This window comes from Talpa occidentalis, unplaced genomic scaffold (genome assembly GCF_014898055.3).
Source record: "Talpa occidentalis isolate TD23 unplaced genomic scaffold, MPIMG_talOcc4v2.1 talOcc4.4, whole genome shotgun sequence".
Taxonomy (NCBI): Eukaryota; Metazoa; Chordata; class Mammalia; order Eulipotyphla; family Talpidae; genus Talpa; species Talpa occidentalis.
In genome coordinates, this window is record NW_023604295.1 from 110,396,522 (window position 1) to 110,412,487 (window position 15,966).

Consider the following 15,966-nt stretch of genomic DNA (forward strand, 5'->3'; position numbering starts at 1 on the left):
AAGAACATAGTCTGTTTAGGAAAATGAAGTGACTAAAATAGGAAGTCAATTAGAGTGAATATATCCCAGGGGATACAAGGCAGGTTATTATGGTAATGAAGTTAGAGAAGACTTTGTAGACATCGTCATCACTATGGAATCTCTTCTGTATGCAGCAGACATTGAGGTTGCGGTTATCTGTGAGACAGGGTGACTTGCAGATCTTAGGCCAGCGGCTCCATTGTGTGAAGTAAAACAGAAAAGCCAAGTTGGACAGTAGAGTCAATTTATGAACTGTGAAGGCCAGGCAGAGGACTGTGGACATTGTGATACCCTGCACGGAGTCACAGTGCCTTCTGGATCCGGAGAGTCGCACCCTGAACACAGTGGATGTTTAGGGAAGAGAGAGACTTCCATACAAACTGGAAAAATGGAAGAAAAAGTCAGACACTTGGTAGCATTAAAGTTTTATAAAATACTGGCATCATAATAATGATTATGATAACATTTATAATGCTTATTAGTAGCTAGATTAACATAATTAAACAAGGAGATGTTGATTCAGATTTGTAGTTGTGTCCTGCAGCCTTATCATCATGACTGTAGAAAAAAATTTGGTATAGATAAGAAGGTACACATTGGATCAGAGTTCCCAGCCCATAGAACAGACTGACTCTATTCCATCTCCAGACCCAGAAGAGTTCATTCCTCCAAATGGGTGTGTCCTTGCCTGTGACACTTCTCTGTTCCTAGATGCTGTAACATTTAACAGATACTGAGGCATTTTGTGAGAGATTCTTGTGGCTTAAATCCAGATAATCAGCTCTTCAAATGACCATGTCTTAGATTTTGCCTGTGTTTCTCATGTATCTAGAATCTTGCTGTGTGCTAACTAGGTATTTAATAACTCGTTTTGACTTTCTCTCACCTATGTATATTGAAGGAAATCCTTTTATATTTACAGGAATTAGTTCAGTTTGTCTAGATTCAGGTGCATTGACAGAGTTCATCATAAATTGCTGCTTTTTCCCTCCTAAAATCAACTAAGCAGCTACCTCTACTTTGAGCCTCTATGAGGTATATTTGGATTAGCTTGAAATGATGAACAAAACCATGCTGAGCTCTGTCCTCATGGAGTCTATAGGCACTAGTGATAACAAATATATTTCAGGAAAGTAATTTAATTATGAGTTATAGGTATGCCAAGTGCTATGGAGGCTATTTAGGGACCTAAGGGAATGTATAATCAGGGGTCCTCAACTAGCCAGAGGCAGAAACTCTGTAAAATAAAACTATAGGCAGCCCTTGTCTTGAGAAGCATCTAGTCTGTTTAAAATAAAATGCATAGTTTTGAAATATTTACTTTGTATGATGTAAGTAAAAAGTGAATATTTAGATGTTTCGTTGTAAACAAGGTTGGTGGATAGAGAAAGCTATAAAGTTCTGAATTGCTAAGCAGTTTGATGAGGCAGGGAAGGGCTCAAATTAGCAGCCACTATGTCATATGTCATGATGACATGGTCTTGTGGGGGATGTAGATTGATCCCATATCCAATTAAATTGTTTGACCCCAAACTTAGGGACACATCAGGTAGAGTAAACAATAGCAAGGGTTTCAGTCTGCAGATGAGCATTTTAGAACAAGCTGTGCAAACATACTTTTGGGAAGGGCACCAAGGTTCAAATAGAAGGGGTTAACCCATAAATGTTGCCACTCTCATTTTGGGGTTTATGTCTTAGACACTAAAAAACAACATTTGAGAGCTGGGAAAACTTAGATTATTTTCCTCAGTACCTACCCACTAGTCCGGTGTGGCCACTATATGTGTACAATTATCTCATGGATTGAGTTGTAGTCCCCAGGTCATAATAAAAGGAAAAGAGAGGATACATACAAGCTGATCAGTAATGCAGAGGTATGGGGTTGGAGCTGAAGGAAATGTTACTGGAACATTTTAGATTTAATATTTTATTTAATGATTTTAAAGAAGGCATTCCTTTGAGGAAATGAATGTCTTTTGCAGATGATGCCGTAAAGAACACTAAAACACAAATTAGAAAAGCATATTCAAACCTCAAGAAACTTCTCTTAGAGGTAGATAACAAAATAAGATTCATCTTGGAAAAATGCAGACTAATAGTAACAATACATTTGGGAAAGAATAATCTACAACACAGATACTCAGCCAGTGAGTGGGCGTGCTTCAGCCAGAATGAGGAGCAGGCTTACTGGTGGGTGAGAAAAGTCAGTGTTTGCAATATGATATTGTGGAAAAAAAAGACCTGCAGGATTTGAGGTAGCATATACACTGCCAACTCTAGTTTACACAGAGTGAGGGGAAAAGGCTCTAATGCCTAACACAAATGTACTGCTTCCTCAGTATTTATTTGTTAGCATTTCTATTATTTGATACTTGTAAACATAGACACCAAAGAAATTGTTTCAGATGCTATACAATCTGAAGGAAATACCACAGGTAGTAATGAGGTAGAGCAAAGAGGCAATAAGGACTTCTTTTTTAGACAAGATTTTTTTAAATTGTTGAACTATTTCACTGTGGAGTTATGACTTAAGAGAAAGAAAATAGCAGATGTACCCCTTGTTTCTCTTCTCCAGTCTGATCAGGGAGGGCCTGATGGAAATTAATAATGCTAAGAAATAAAGGAAAGAAAGGAAGGGATGTCTAAGAGTTATTGATAAATTGAGCATAAATTTATAAAGACTTAAAACCATTTATAATGGTATAGAAAATTAGCCGGTTCTAAAGAAGTAAAAGTTTCTGAGGTTTGTAAATATCATTGAATGTGTTTAGAGTTTCACTGAAAATGGGAATGAATTTACCCAATTAGAATATTGAAGAGTAAACCAAAAACTAGATGAATTCTCAGAATACATCAGTTTATGATCAATTACGTACATAGGAAGCATATCCAGATAATAACAAGGGAATAAGGCTATTATGCAGAAGTGTGAAAGTGCAGAAGATCCTTGGTTAGTTGATTGCACTCCTTTATCAAATACTCAACTGGTATTTTAGTAACAGTATTTAAATTTGAGATAGAGTTATTATTAGAGTTCTGGAGTCCTTCCCAAATTCCAAACATAATGTTTTCATTTTATTATTTAGGAGATCGAGTCTGTGAGGAAGGTTCTGTGAGCTCCTATAAAAAAAATTAAGTCTAAAGAACAGAGTATGCCATAAACCATAAAAAGCAAAGACAAAAGTTCAATATTGACCTCTACTTGGCAGATCAATGGACTGTATGATAGTCTCTTTTGATACAATTTGTAATTGAACACTAGGCTCAGTTTAACAAACACTTTATGTCAGGTACTCTGCTGAACATTTGAGACACAGTGATTAAAAGATAGTCACTGTCCTCACAAACAGATAATCACAGCACACATAGGTCAAGCCAGTGACAGAGCAGGGCTGGGTGCTGTATGAGAGACAAAGGGGGACTCCTCACCCCGGGCAGGGAAGTGGGGAGATGGGGAGGTGAAAGGTAGAGTTCAAGGAAGGTTAGTTGGAAGAAGCTCCAACAAAACCGACAATGAATTTTCATCTTAAAAACAAATATTGAATATTGTTTACCATGTGAAGAGCAAATGCTAAAATTTTAAAAAATGCATCTTCTATCGGTGGGAAAAAGTATATATTTAAGACAACTGTATGGGCTTGATTATCATTCAAACAGATTGATCTAAGAAGTAAAATTCTTGGAATTTGCTCAGACTCTTGCCAAAGCATATTACTCAAAATCAGATTAATTTCCCAGGAAAGTGATCAATTGGAGGCTTAACATGCAATGCTAATATACAAATGTGTCAAAAGTCAGTCTCCTTCTTTTAGAGGTGATTCCATAGAATTTAATCAGAGCTTATAGATCAGATGAGTTTTCATTTGTACATACTTTCTGTACACAATCGATGCAGTCTGCAGTTTGCTTTTGCGGAAGCTACCTCAGTTTCCGCTTCCTTCCATTTGACTTTGCAATAACTCTAGATGTCCACGAAAGTTGCATATGACTGCTATTGCGACACATGTGAATTACTTAGGAATAGATATTTCCAATTTGTTTTACCTTGTTTGTTTTACCTTGATTCCATGATTGTCTTAAAGTCTAGTCTATCAAAACATTTTTAAAGTCCTTGAGTTCTGTCCTCACTAATTGGGAAAGCATTCAGAAGTGATGTCGGCATTTTTGCACAGTGATTCCATGGGTTAAGCTGAACATTGGCTCCCAGAATCTTGTGGTAAAAGAGACTTTTGATAATCACTTAGTCAAATTTATTTATTCTGTCACTGAGGAAAACTAAATCTTAAGCCAAATGGGCTGCTCACATACAGATCACAAGACATATTGGAGAAGGTTAGAAGACTTTAGTTTCCATCTTCTAAGGAATCAGGATCCCTAATATCCTAACAATATACATACATATTTCTTGGGGATCTTGTTTCAGCGCAGATTTTTATTTAGTGGTTCTGTACTGGGGCTGGAAATTCTGTGTTTCTAACTAGATCCCAGGAGATGCTGGTGCTTTTAGCTCATGGGCCAAACTTCAGATAAAATAAGGTTTTGCTATAAGATAGTTCATTTCTGAGTGAAGATAAACATTAGTGAAAGCTTATTTCTGGTTCAGATATAGCCAATAATTCCTAAAAATATTGACATATCTTAAGTAGCTCTATCTTTACTATACCAAATATTCTATATCATCTTATGATAAATCAACTATCATCCATCCCTTAACACCAGTTTCCTAGAATGAATCATTTTAAAATTATACCAACTAGAAAATTGATTGGGTAATATTTTAACCCCCCTTACCTGGCTGTCATGTGCCCTTTGATATCAAACCTGGCATGTGACATATACAACTTCTTAATAAATGCATTCCTTCACTTAAGGAACTCATGATTCAACAATAATTTATTAATTTCACTATATTTAAAATAATACATTTCTCACAACAAATGGTTCAAAGGTTTTCTCACATACACATGCTCATACACGCACACACACAAGCACATGATATTTACATATATTACACCATGTGATATAAAAAGTTTAAAAGGGCTAAAGAGGAAAAAAAAAGTTCAAAAGGGCTAAGAAGGTTTAAAAAGTTCAAAAGGGCTAAGAAGGAAAAAGAAAAATATCAGATGGTTTGACTTATAGCAGGAATATAGGGAAAACAAATAAGACATCAGTGTAAAAAAATAATAACAGTACAAAACACAACAAAGCAAAAACGGACAATTATAAATCAGAGACATACTGCAGGGGAGGAGGCAGGAGAGGGATCAGAGGGCGTGGGGAGGAGCACAAGGGACTGAGGGTGATGGTGCATGGGGGCATTGGTGAAGGAAATTCTATGGGGACTACACCTTGAGGGGGTGGGGGAAACAAATATTGTTTAAAAATGAACAATGATGAAAAAAATTTAAAAAATATTAAAAAAATTCAAAAGGGCTATATCAACACAAGATGTGTCTTGTTAAGATTCTTAACATTTTAATGATCATAATTATACTATGAGCTTATTCAAGTAATCAAATCTTGAAATCTAGAACTTGCTAGTGTTTTATCTTGTAGTCCATTCTTCCTAAAGTAGGAGAGGTAAATGCACCAAATCACTTGACTGCATTTTTTTGTATTGAATTTGGTTTTAAGGGAATAAAAAGATCATCCTTATAGTAAAAATGAACAGTGCTATTCACTTTTTTATATCAAAAAGATAGCTTTTTTAAAAATATTTATTTATTTATTTATACAAGCACTGGGTAATACAGTCAGAAGCGCAGGAGGGTGAGAGAATTCACCAGAGCCAGAGCGGGAAGCAGAAAAGGCAGACTGACGAAGTACACTGCTGAGGGGAGCAGTGGGCATGGCAGGAGAGATCTGCGCACCATGTGGGACCCTCACTGGCGGCCAGGGATTGAACCAGCCCTGTAGAGGCTGCAGGCAGCTTCGCAGCCCAGCGCTCAACTATTGCGCCACCGGGGAGGCCCAAGATAGTGTTTATTCTTATTCTCTGCAAAAGAAAGTGTATAAATCAAAGGATATGCTTCAAAACATAATTACAATGAACTGATACTTTACATTGTGGTTCTGGTATTAATGAACCATTGACAGTAGTCATGACCACAGAGGTTGAACATCTGTAAGTATATTTACTTCCTAGAACCTTTCAATAACTCATATATTGTTGCATAATATTGGGTAAAATGAATCCAATCTGATTTGGTTTAGTGACTAGAGTGAGAGAAACAAAAATAGCTACTGTAAAGGACTTTTGAATTTAATCACAGCCCCATTGCTTGACCTTAAGAAAAATATTATACCACGATTCCAGTATGTTGATGGGTAATTGTAAGTGAGTAAATAAAATGTAAATTTTATACAACTCAAAATCTCAAAATAGTTTTACCTTAAGTGTAAAAATGACATCTATATTAAGTACTTCTCTAGACAAATGGCTAATTTTTTTAAACGTATTTGTCTTTGATTTGAAATAATCGCATGAAGTGAAATTTGTACTAATAAAAATCTGCTACTACTATTTTTCAACATTAAAAATGACAGCTACTTTGTAATCTTAAAAAACCAGCAAGGAATGTAGTTTTTTTTTGGTCTGTTATCACCAAAGTATGAAAGTGCTTGCCTGCTAATGTAATTTGATTATTTAACTTATCACATAAAAATACCTATGAAATAAATACAGTAGTCCCCCCTTATCTGTGACTTCACTTTCCAAGGTTCAGTTTCCCCTAGTCAACCACAGATTGAAAATATTACATACAATCAGAGCTTTTGAGAAAGAAAAGACCACATTCATATAACTTTTATTATAGTATGTTGTTATAAATATTCTATTTTATTATTGTTAATCTCTTACCATGCCTAATATATAAATTAAATTTTATCATTGGCATGTATGTATAGGAAAAACATAGCACATACATATTTTTGTTAATATTATATTAATGCATATATTAATATATATTAATATCACATTAATATATATAGGGTTCAGTACTATCTGTGGCTTCAGGCATCTACTAGGAGTCTTGGAATGAATCCCCTGTGGATAAGGTGGGACCACTGTATGAAATTGAGTGTACATAAAATAAAAGACTCAAGATCATTTAAATATTAAAAGATTATAGATGGAACCATGTAAACTCTTACCAAAACCAGAGTTTTAACACAATATGAATATCAGTAGCAAACTGGGAAATAACAATAGGAAAATGACTTAGTTGCCCCGTCCTTGCCACCCCCTTCAACTTTTCATCCTCACTGTCATTAACGTCAGTAAATTTATCTTTTGAATATTGAAGCAAATACCAACAAAAAACGTATATCCACAGTTTTCATGGGACATTGTTTTCTAGATGTGTTATCCTTTCCTTTTGTTATGTTTTCTTCATGCTATTCAGTCACCAGGTCATTTGTAGGAATCACCATATTCCCTAGGAGGAAAATTGCCAGTCTGAAAGTTCAGTATCTTTAGCATTCTATTGCTTATCACATTTTTGCCCTCTAGGTGCCAACCTGGATTCACTGGAGCGAGATGTACTGAGAATGTGCCCATGAAAGTCCAAAACCAAGAAAGTATGTTAAAATAATCTGAAATTTGCTTTCTTTCCCAAACTACAGCAACAATCACTACCACTTGGTGCTTTTACAGCTCAATTATAACTGATTCCTCTTGTTCTAATTATGGTTTAACAACTCTGGATATAGCCCATTTAATATGATGGTGTTTAACTGTCTTTCAGCATGGGCCCCAAAGGTCATACATTTAAAAGAATTATCCATCAGGACAGCCAGTGATGCTGGCAACCATGATGGGCAGGCCAACCAAAAAAAAAAAAAATTTCCTTCCAATGTTTTTGACCAAAGCTCTCAAATGGAAAACTGAGATGAGCAAGATGTCAGCTTTAATTGTAAGTGGCTCCCTTTGAAAGAAAGCAGTCACATAAAATGCTTGGATCTTTATCATACAAACCCATACAATATTTTGTCCAAATGCATAACCCTTTGGGGGAAATGCCAGAGTTTGAAAGCCATGATTAGGACAAAGATTCAGTTCCTGAGCGTGAACTCACCAAATTCAGTCAAATGACACTGAAGGAGCTTCTTTCTAGCATATATTCACCTCTTCTCTTTTTCTCTGTTTTTTCTACCATTGTTTTTTGTTTCTTCTCTCAGGTGCCCAAATGAGTTTACTGGTGATCGCTGCCAAAACTACGTAATGGCCAGCTTCTACAGTACGTCCACTCCCTTTCTGTCTCTGCCTGAATAGGAGCATGCTCAGTCGGTGCTGCTTTCTTGTTGCTGCATCTCCCCTCAGATTCCACCTAGAGCTAGATGTGTTTTACCAGATCTAACATTGACTGCCTCTGCCTGTCGCATGAGAACATTAACAAAAGCGGTTGTATTACTTCCTCTGTCCGTGATTAGTTGGCTTTGAGTTACTGATAGGTATGTGAGGCTCCGGATGTTTCTGGATAATGTGATATAAAATGATAGTCAATATCAAACAGTGCAATTATAATAAAGGCATTTAAAAGTCTCACTTTTATTGATAAAATAAAATCCTTCCACTGAACAGTTCATCTTCTTTATAAAATGACAACATCCTGAAAAAGATGTTGCTAAGTTGTAACTGATATGCACTTGAAATGATGGTAAGTTCATTTTGGTTGAGAATGTGTTATTTATAACAAATAAACATAATAAAAAGAGTTCAGATGTTTCTTTTCATTAACCAAACAGTTTGCATTTAGGTATAAAAAAAGACACTGAGTAGGAAAATTTAAAACAAACATTTCATGGCAAATGAGATATGCTGGCTTCTGTTTCATTGCTTAGGAAACAAGTGAATCAGGACTAGTTTTAAACAAGCATTTATTTATGTCAGCATTTCTTTATGCTCATTTCAATATTTTAGGGGAAACAGTTGTTTTTTAAATTATTTGCTTTGTAATATGAGTTCACTATTAAATATATGTATATATATACACATTTATTTATGTGTGTATATATATGTGTGTACATACATACGTATTATTAAATGCAGAAATGGGATATCATGATTAATTTCTCTGGCTTTATGAGGGTTTGAATATCATTTCTAAAAGAACTGATTCACATTAAATGTAATTGTATAGATATCTAAACTACATATTTGTCTTTCCATCATGAATTGGAATACAGCTTTTGATTCTGGAGCTTTCAAAGCATTGTTTTTAAATGAATTCTATTTAGTTATCCATTTAGATCAGAGGTTGAAATCTCTTTTTGTAATAATCAAATGAGAAATAATACCATCACCATCACAACTACTTGACTCTGCTATTGTAGCATGAAAACAGCCACCGACACTGTATAAACTGATTGCATGGTGGTTTGCTATGAAAACTTTATTTACAGAAGCAGGCAGTGAGGACTGCCAATTGCCCAACTAGAAAAGTTATTTCACATAGCTTTTTGCAGTATAAATTTGCAAAACACAAGAATTAATGATACAAATTAATCATTGAAAAACAGATTTACCTAAGAAAAACAGATTTACCTTTATTCAGATGCATGCAAAGAATAAGATTTTTTCCTCCTTTCAACAGTCATGGAAGAATAAATTCCATGGAAAAATAAAATCCATATGCATTATGTGGAGGTTAGAGCTGTAATATTCAATCACTTATTTAGTGAGGTAGTAATTTTATGTATTTACAAGGGATATACATCAAAAATTATGTTCTAGATCATTTTTATTGTGAAAAAATGGTAAATCATCATAGTTAATTTCCAAATACAGTCTTTATTCACAAATCCTTAAATAATATGCATATATTGGGCAGAATTTTTCTTAGCTATAGATAAACTTGTTAAAGGTAAATAATATGGAAAGTAAAAACAGGAGAGAAATAATAGAATTTTATTTAATATATTAAAGTGATTCCTTTTAGAAATGTGTGTATTTAAATAAAACTAGATTCAGCCAAACTGGCAAGAAAACTATACTTTAGAATTCAATGAAAATTATGAACATTCATATTCTGCTGAAATGTTCAGTGTTTTAGAGTGTCATTGTGCCTTGAAGACTGTTGGGGCACTATATAAAATCTTGTAAAACTGTAGATATTCCCCAAACAGCAAAGCATTTTAGATATGACCGTAGTAACCAGAGAAAATATTCTCAACTTCTCTTTTAGACCCTTTCACTTTCATAACATATCATTCAAAAATAGCCAGTATGTATTTAATCAGAGTGTGACTCTTTAAGTACATTCTTCAATAAGTGTGCAGTGATGCTTTTAGAAGACATCCAAGAAAGCAGCATTCATATTTAACATGATTTAACAAAGATTGGTAGGAAGCGCACTTAGGAACAAAATTCATAATGACTGTGCATTATGCTGCTTCATGTCTGAAAAAGCAAGAACTTATTATCAGAAACCGTTTACAAAGCTGTCTTGCTCAGAGTTAATTTTCTAATCTCTATGTCTTAATTTCTCAATTCTTATTTATGTAATCTCCCACATAGAAGGTAGGAAAAAAATTTTTGCTACTCTAGGAACTTTATGTTCGGTAGCAATGAAGGCTGCAAGAAGGATTTAAAAAGTCACCACAGTGGTAATTTTTAAAATGTAATTATTTATTCATAAAACATGAGAAAAAAATTTTAAAGAAAAGATATCCCCCAGCTTTAAAGAGAAGAGAGCAATTAACTTATCAAACCATATTTTAGCTGAAGAATAACATTCTAAGAGAATATATAATTTTAAAGTGTTTATTAACACATAACTTACATTATTAGTGTCTGATGCAATTTTATGGTCAGTGTCCTATGGGGCACTTATTGATTTATAATATATATGTCATATAAATATACACATGATGTATATATATCATTTGTATGATATATATATAAAGTCACTTTAAAATATGAAAGAAAGGAACAAATGTACATTTCATATGACTTTCTTGCAGGCAACATTTGTTTTGAAATAAAACATTTATAGAACTTTCTAGGAAATACTGTCAAGATTAATCAGCTTCAAATTTGACCTATTGACAGAATTCCTACTTGAAAGGATTGTGTGTGTATGTGTGTGTGTGTGTGTGTGAAAGTGTACAGGCAATCCATACTGATTTGTTGATTTATAGACTTCATAGGGAGAAAAAAATGAAGGCATTCACAGCTTCAATAGCTCGAGGCAGTATGAAGCAAGTATGTCATATATATTAACACACAGTAAGAAATAATCACAAAACAGCACAAATTATAGAATATTGCAAGAAAGTACACTTTTAGAACATTTAGACACATTTGAGAATGAATAAACCTATATAGCAGATATCCTTAAATATTCAAATATTCAAAACTATTGTTTTGAATCATAGGTTAGTAGTGAGTAAATCATTTGTGTAGATTTCTAAATGCTGTTAGTAGATTTATCAAGCATAGACATTTTGCTGAGAGTAGAATAAAGGCATATTTAATCTATGACAAAACTGTAAATCCCAACTGTGTGTTAATGAAATTGTACTCTGTGTATATGTGTGTGTATGTGTGTGTTTGAGTGTGCTTGGTGCACATGGAAACTTGGGAGCCAGGGGAAAGACTCCTGTTACATTCCCAAGAGCTCAGTGGCAATATGGATGCGTATGTGTGCGAAAAAAAAAAAAAAGCCCTACATTTGTAAAGGTAAGTCAAAAATTAAAATCAAACACTGAAATGGTCCCATTTAGAACTGGCAGTGACTGAACTCCTTCAGAAACCTCAGGGTGGCAGAAAGCAATAATACACATATGTCTTTCAGATTATTTGCTTAAGGAGGTCCAAGATATTAAAGAATAAAATCCTAATTGCCTTCAAATTTTAACAGAAACCATAATTGCATGTATGCATCACTTTGGTAAAAGAAAGTTGTTTTATTGTTCTTTTCTCTAATGCAATTGAAAATTTAAATTAACCTGCAGGTTAATCAGTTTTCTTCAAACAATTATAAAATTATAAAGCAGAGTGAGTCAATATTTAATAGTTTCTGAAGCATCTTAGATTTAAATTAATTTTTTATATTGCTTACTGCACAGCAGGAAATCACATGTAGAAAAGAAAACTAGATTGTTTACAGTAACCTTTGTGTTTTTGAATTATTAATTTAATTTGAAAAATGTGGTGTCTAGGCTGAAGTTCAATAGGAAGCATATGATACATAATGAGCCTAAGCCAACATTAGATTAAATAGAACAGATAGAAAGCAATAACCTCTTCATAAAATGAAAAGTATTTGTGTATTCTGCTTTTCTTGTCTCACAATGGAAGAAATGTAGCCACCAATAGTAAAAATAAATTAGAGCAGTATTTGCTCCAAGTCTAGAATGACTGATGCATGTTTCCTCTGCTTGTTTCCTTGTTAGGGCTTATGGCCAGAAGAGATTCCAATTTTAAGTACCAATTTCCCTTTGAATTATTTGAAATTGGAGCTGCCTGATATGAATGACTTCCCATGAAATGAAATTATAGTTAGGCTCACAGACTTACCTATAAACTGTAAATGCAGTCATATGTATGCATGGGCATGCTACTAATTTTATTGAAGACCTAACCAAGCTTTCTACGCAACTAATATAGATCATTAGCAGTGTTCACGTAGGCATGGAATAATGATTCTCTGGAAGGAGTTTCTGCAGTTCCTCCTGATTTTAACCCTTAAATTATTACTGATTGGTAGGAGGAAAAGGTGAGAGGTGGAGGGGGTAGTAGGGAGAAAAATTAAGCCACAGCCTCATGGAAATGTGTAGGGAAATTTATTATCACTTCATTGGAAAATGAGTTTTTGCACCTTGATGTGCCAAAGTTCATATGAAAGAAATGAATGGGAAAAAAAATTTCAATTTGCCAAATTAAGTGTTGCACAGAGGCAAGAGAAATTTGTGTGAATTTGAATAAACTTATTTTGCTGTGAATATTGTGCAACCAAATTAACCCCAAATTCTCTGTCTTTGAATTTGTGAAAAGCTCAGATTATTTGCCTGATGACTTTGGACTCTAGGCAGAGGGAACTTTCTATTAGATTGCCTCTCTTGATATTATTAATGTAATTCATTTTTTTTTTAAATCCGGAAAGCTTCATTTCCTTAAGAGGTGGCAAGATTATTTAAAGTCTAAATGACTGGATCTATCCCAGGAACTTTCAGAGTTTCCTGGCCATGAAATTAGTCAAAAGTAAACCTACATGCAGTAAGTGGTCCAAGGTAAATCACCAGATGTGTCTGTTCTCCAAGCTGGTAAACCCTTGTGCTGTTGGCCCACTTATTTCATGCCTCTTTTATGCCACAGCATCATTCCACAAGACATGCTTAGCATCATAAGCATCTTGTCAATAAGAAATAAACTTGCCCAAAGTCACTAAACAGGAAAATGACAGAGGCAGGAACTGAAGCCAGGATGACTCCTGTACACTTAGTGTCACTTTTCCCTGCTCTTTGTGAAGCATTTTGGCCTAAATTGATATTTTAGTAAGAGAAACACACCTCTACTGAATATTCTAAATTCAGGAGATGCCTTGCTATATTTTTTAACTGCCCTTTTGTCTCCCTGATCAGTGATTAAGGGAAGAACTATAGACCTCAGAACCTTGGCTTTCAGAGTTTTCTCTGTTTTTATCCCACCCGCTTCTCCACCACACATGCATAGACAGCGAGTTCATAAAGGTCATTCATGATGATAAATTATTTTTGTTGCAAGAACACAAAGTGTCATTTTATTATTTTGCTTGTTTTTCCAATTTCCTCATTTGAGCCTGTGAGAGTTCTGCCAGTCCTGCATCGTGGTGCCTCCACCATCAGTTCTTCCAGGATGGGCCTATGGGCTCACACCATGGGGTTCCCTTCCTTCAACAGCCTTGCAGATCCTCTGAGCACCTAGGCTGTTCGTGCTCATCTGGGCTTTGGCACTCAACCCCATGGACTGATCAGAAAATTGATTCTCTGTTTGAGAGTAATAAAATTAACTAAAACCCCAGGAATTATATTCTGCCCCCCCTTTTTTAATTTGAAAAATCGTGACTTTGAGATTTGTCTTGTAGCACATAGAAATTATATGAATAAAATCTGGAAGTAGGCTCCAGTGCCCCAATACCCTGTCCTGCTTTTTGGACAGAAACATTTGTTGCTCTCTGTGTATGAAATATGCTATGCAAATGGTGGAGAATGGAAGTTAGGAGAAGAGAAAGAAATATCTTTCAAAAAATAGCCAAAACAAAAGGAAGTATTAGAGCATGACAATCAACAAGTGATGAAAAATGTAAATCCAACATCATAAAATTATCAGACCACATTACTATCTTCTTGGCTTCTGTCCCTGGCTCTGCCACTGTCTGTGTGCCTATGGGTAAAAAAAGTTCCCCTCCCTGAAACTTTACGTTAAAAAAGAGGGAAATGAAATAATATTGTGCCTTTTCTGATTATAAATACTAAGCTGCTGTTCCCAAATAATGTAGTATAGAGGACAGTTCACTATACAACTTCTCCCTCAGTAAGGTCTTTTAAGGGTTAATAAAGACAGTGTGCTGGTATTTGCACACCTCTTTAAAAGAGAAGTTCCCTCTGTGGACTCAAGGAGGCGTACCTGAGCACTGCTTCCTTAACCACCCACCATTTGTTCTGTTCAGTGTGCACGCACAGAGAGCCATAATAATCATGTGTAATGTGTTTTGGAGTGCAGTGTATTGCTCTTTTCTGAAACTTTTTCCCTTTCTTTCTTTTTTTGTCAACTTTCTGCATTGGCAGAGCATCTTGGGATTGAATTTATGGGTATGGACCAATCATCATTCCTTTTAGCCTGCAGAATTTAGAGTCTCTGAGCTGAAATCTTTTTCCTTTCCTATTCTTACCTTTCAGTTCCTGACTAATTTCCTTTTTCTTTAGAAGGGATCATACAGCTATAACAATGATTTCTCTGCTTTCAATCTATGATTAGTTTGAAATGTTACTTAGTGCAGCAGCATTCCAAGCTTCACTTAGGGTTTAAAATCATCTCACCTGCTGCAAAATCACATAAATCCCACATTCCTTGACCCATTGATTGGATCTAGTGATGCTGTTATTTCAGAGCTGGAATAAGTTGGAGTGGCTGCAGAGAAACCAAACCAGGGGCCTGAGGACAAAAGAAGCTTTAAATGCATTAGCTTGCAAACACACCACATCTTAGGCTAATAGGAATTTGACATACAATGTAAAAATCATTTAATGTAGTAACACAGAATGTCCTTACATTGCAACACAATATTATAAGCAAAGACTTGAACTACTATGATTTTCTGGAACTACTCAAGCACTACTCTAGTCAACTTCATTATCTAATGAGCAGGGAAACAGAAAACAGAAAGAAACAAGCTTGTGCTGTTTTAAGTGGAAATTCTAATGGAATTAAACTCGAGTCGCTAAGATTAACCAGACAAGTAATCAAATGGAAAATTTCACACGGTAAACAAAATATCTCCTATAAATATATGAATTTGGGACATAGTCCTCTCAAAGGTCATCATCCAAAGTAGTCGGGAGAAAAAGCCAGTCTTGGGAGAAGGGGGACGTGGTGCCACATTCCCAGAGGCTCCAGAGTGCAGGCCAATGGGCTTCCTGACACTGCATGCAGCCTTGGGGCAGTAGCTCCACAAAGCAGGGTCCTGATTAGCTGAATCTGATCCCCATCCAGTTGGTGTCAGGGACATCCTGCTGTGAGCCCCCTACAGCTGCTGCTTGCTTTTGGATGATAAAATCGCAGTCTCAACTGAGGGTCCTTTACAAATTTGTGGGAAATGAGATGCTTGCAAGCTAAAGCAGTTACAGGAATAGAAACTCAATGAATTGCCCGTTCCTCCCCAAAAGGTCTAGGAGAAAGCTATTCACTTCCCAGGAAAACCCCCACAATTATGTGATGATCCTCTGCATATCAGAGATCATGTC

The 15,966-nt window shown here is 35.2% G+C and overlaps 1 protein-coding gene across 10 annotated transcripts in view; it reads left to right on the forward strand.

Moving 5' to 3' along the window:
• LOC119257792 (pro-neuregulin-1, membrane-bound isoform) overlaps positions 1-15,966 on the forward strand; it is a 209,372-nt gene that overhangs the window by 181,684 nt on the left and 11,722 nt on the right. For 4 of the 10 annotated variants that reach the window (XM_054700847.1, XM_054700850.1, XM_037526016.2 and 1 more), the window contains one exon: positions 7,532-7,599. In XM_054700847.1, coding sequence (XP_054556822.1) covers positions 7,532-7,599 — 68 coding nt within the window. Of the gene's footprint in view, positions 1-7,531; positions 7,600-8,199; positions 8,259-14,790; positions 14,815-15,966 lie in introns of all 10 variants that reach the window. The other 6 variants (XM_054700846.1, XM_037526015.2, XM_037526018.1 and 3 more) reach the window with 2 other exon arrangements.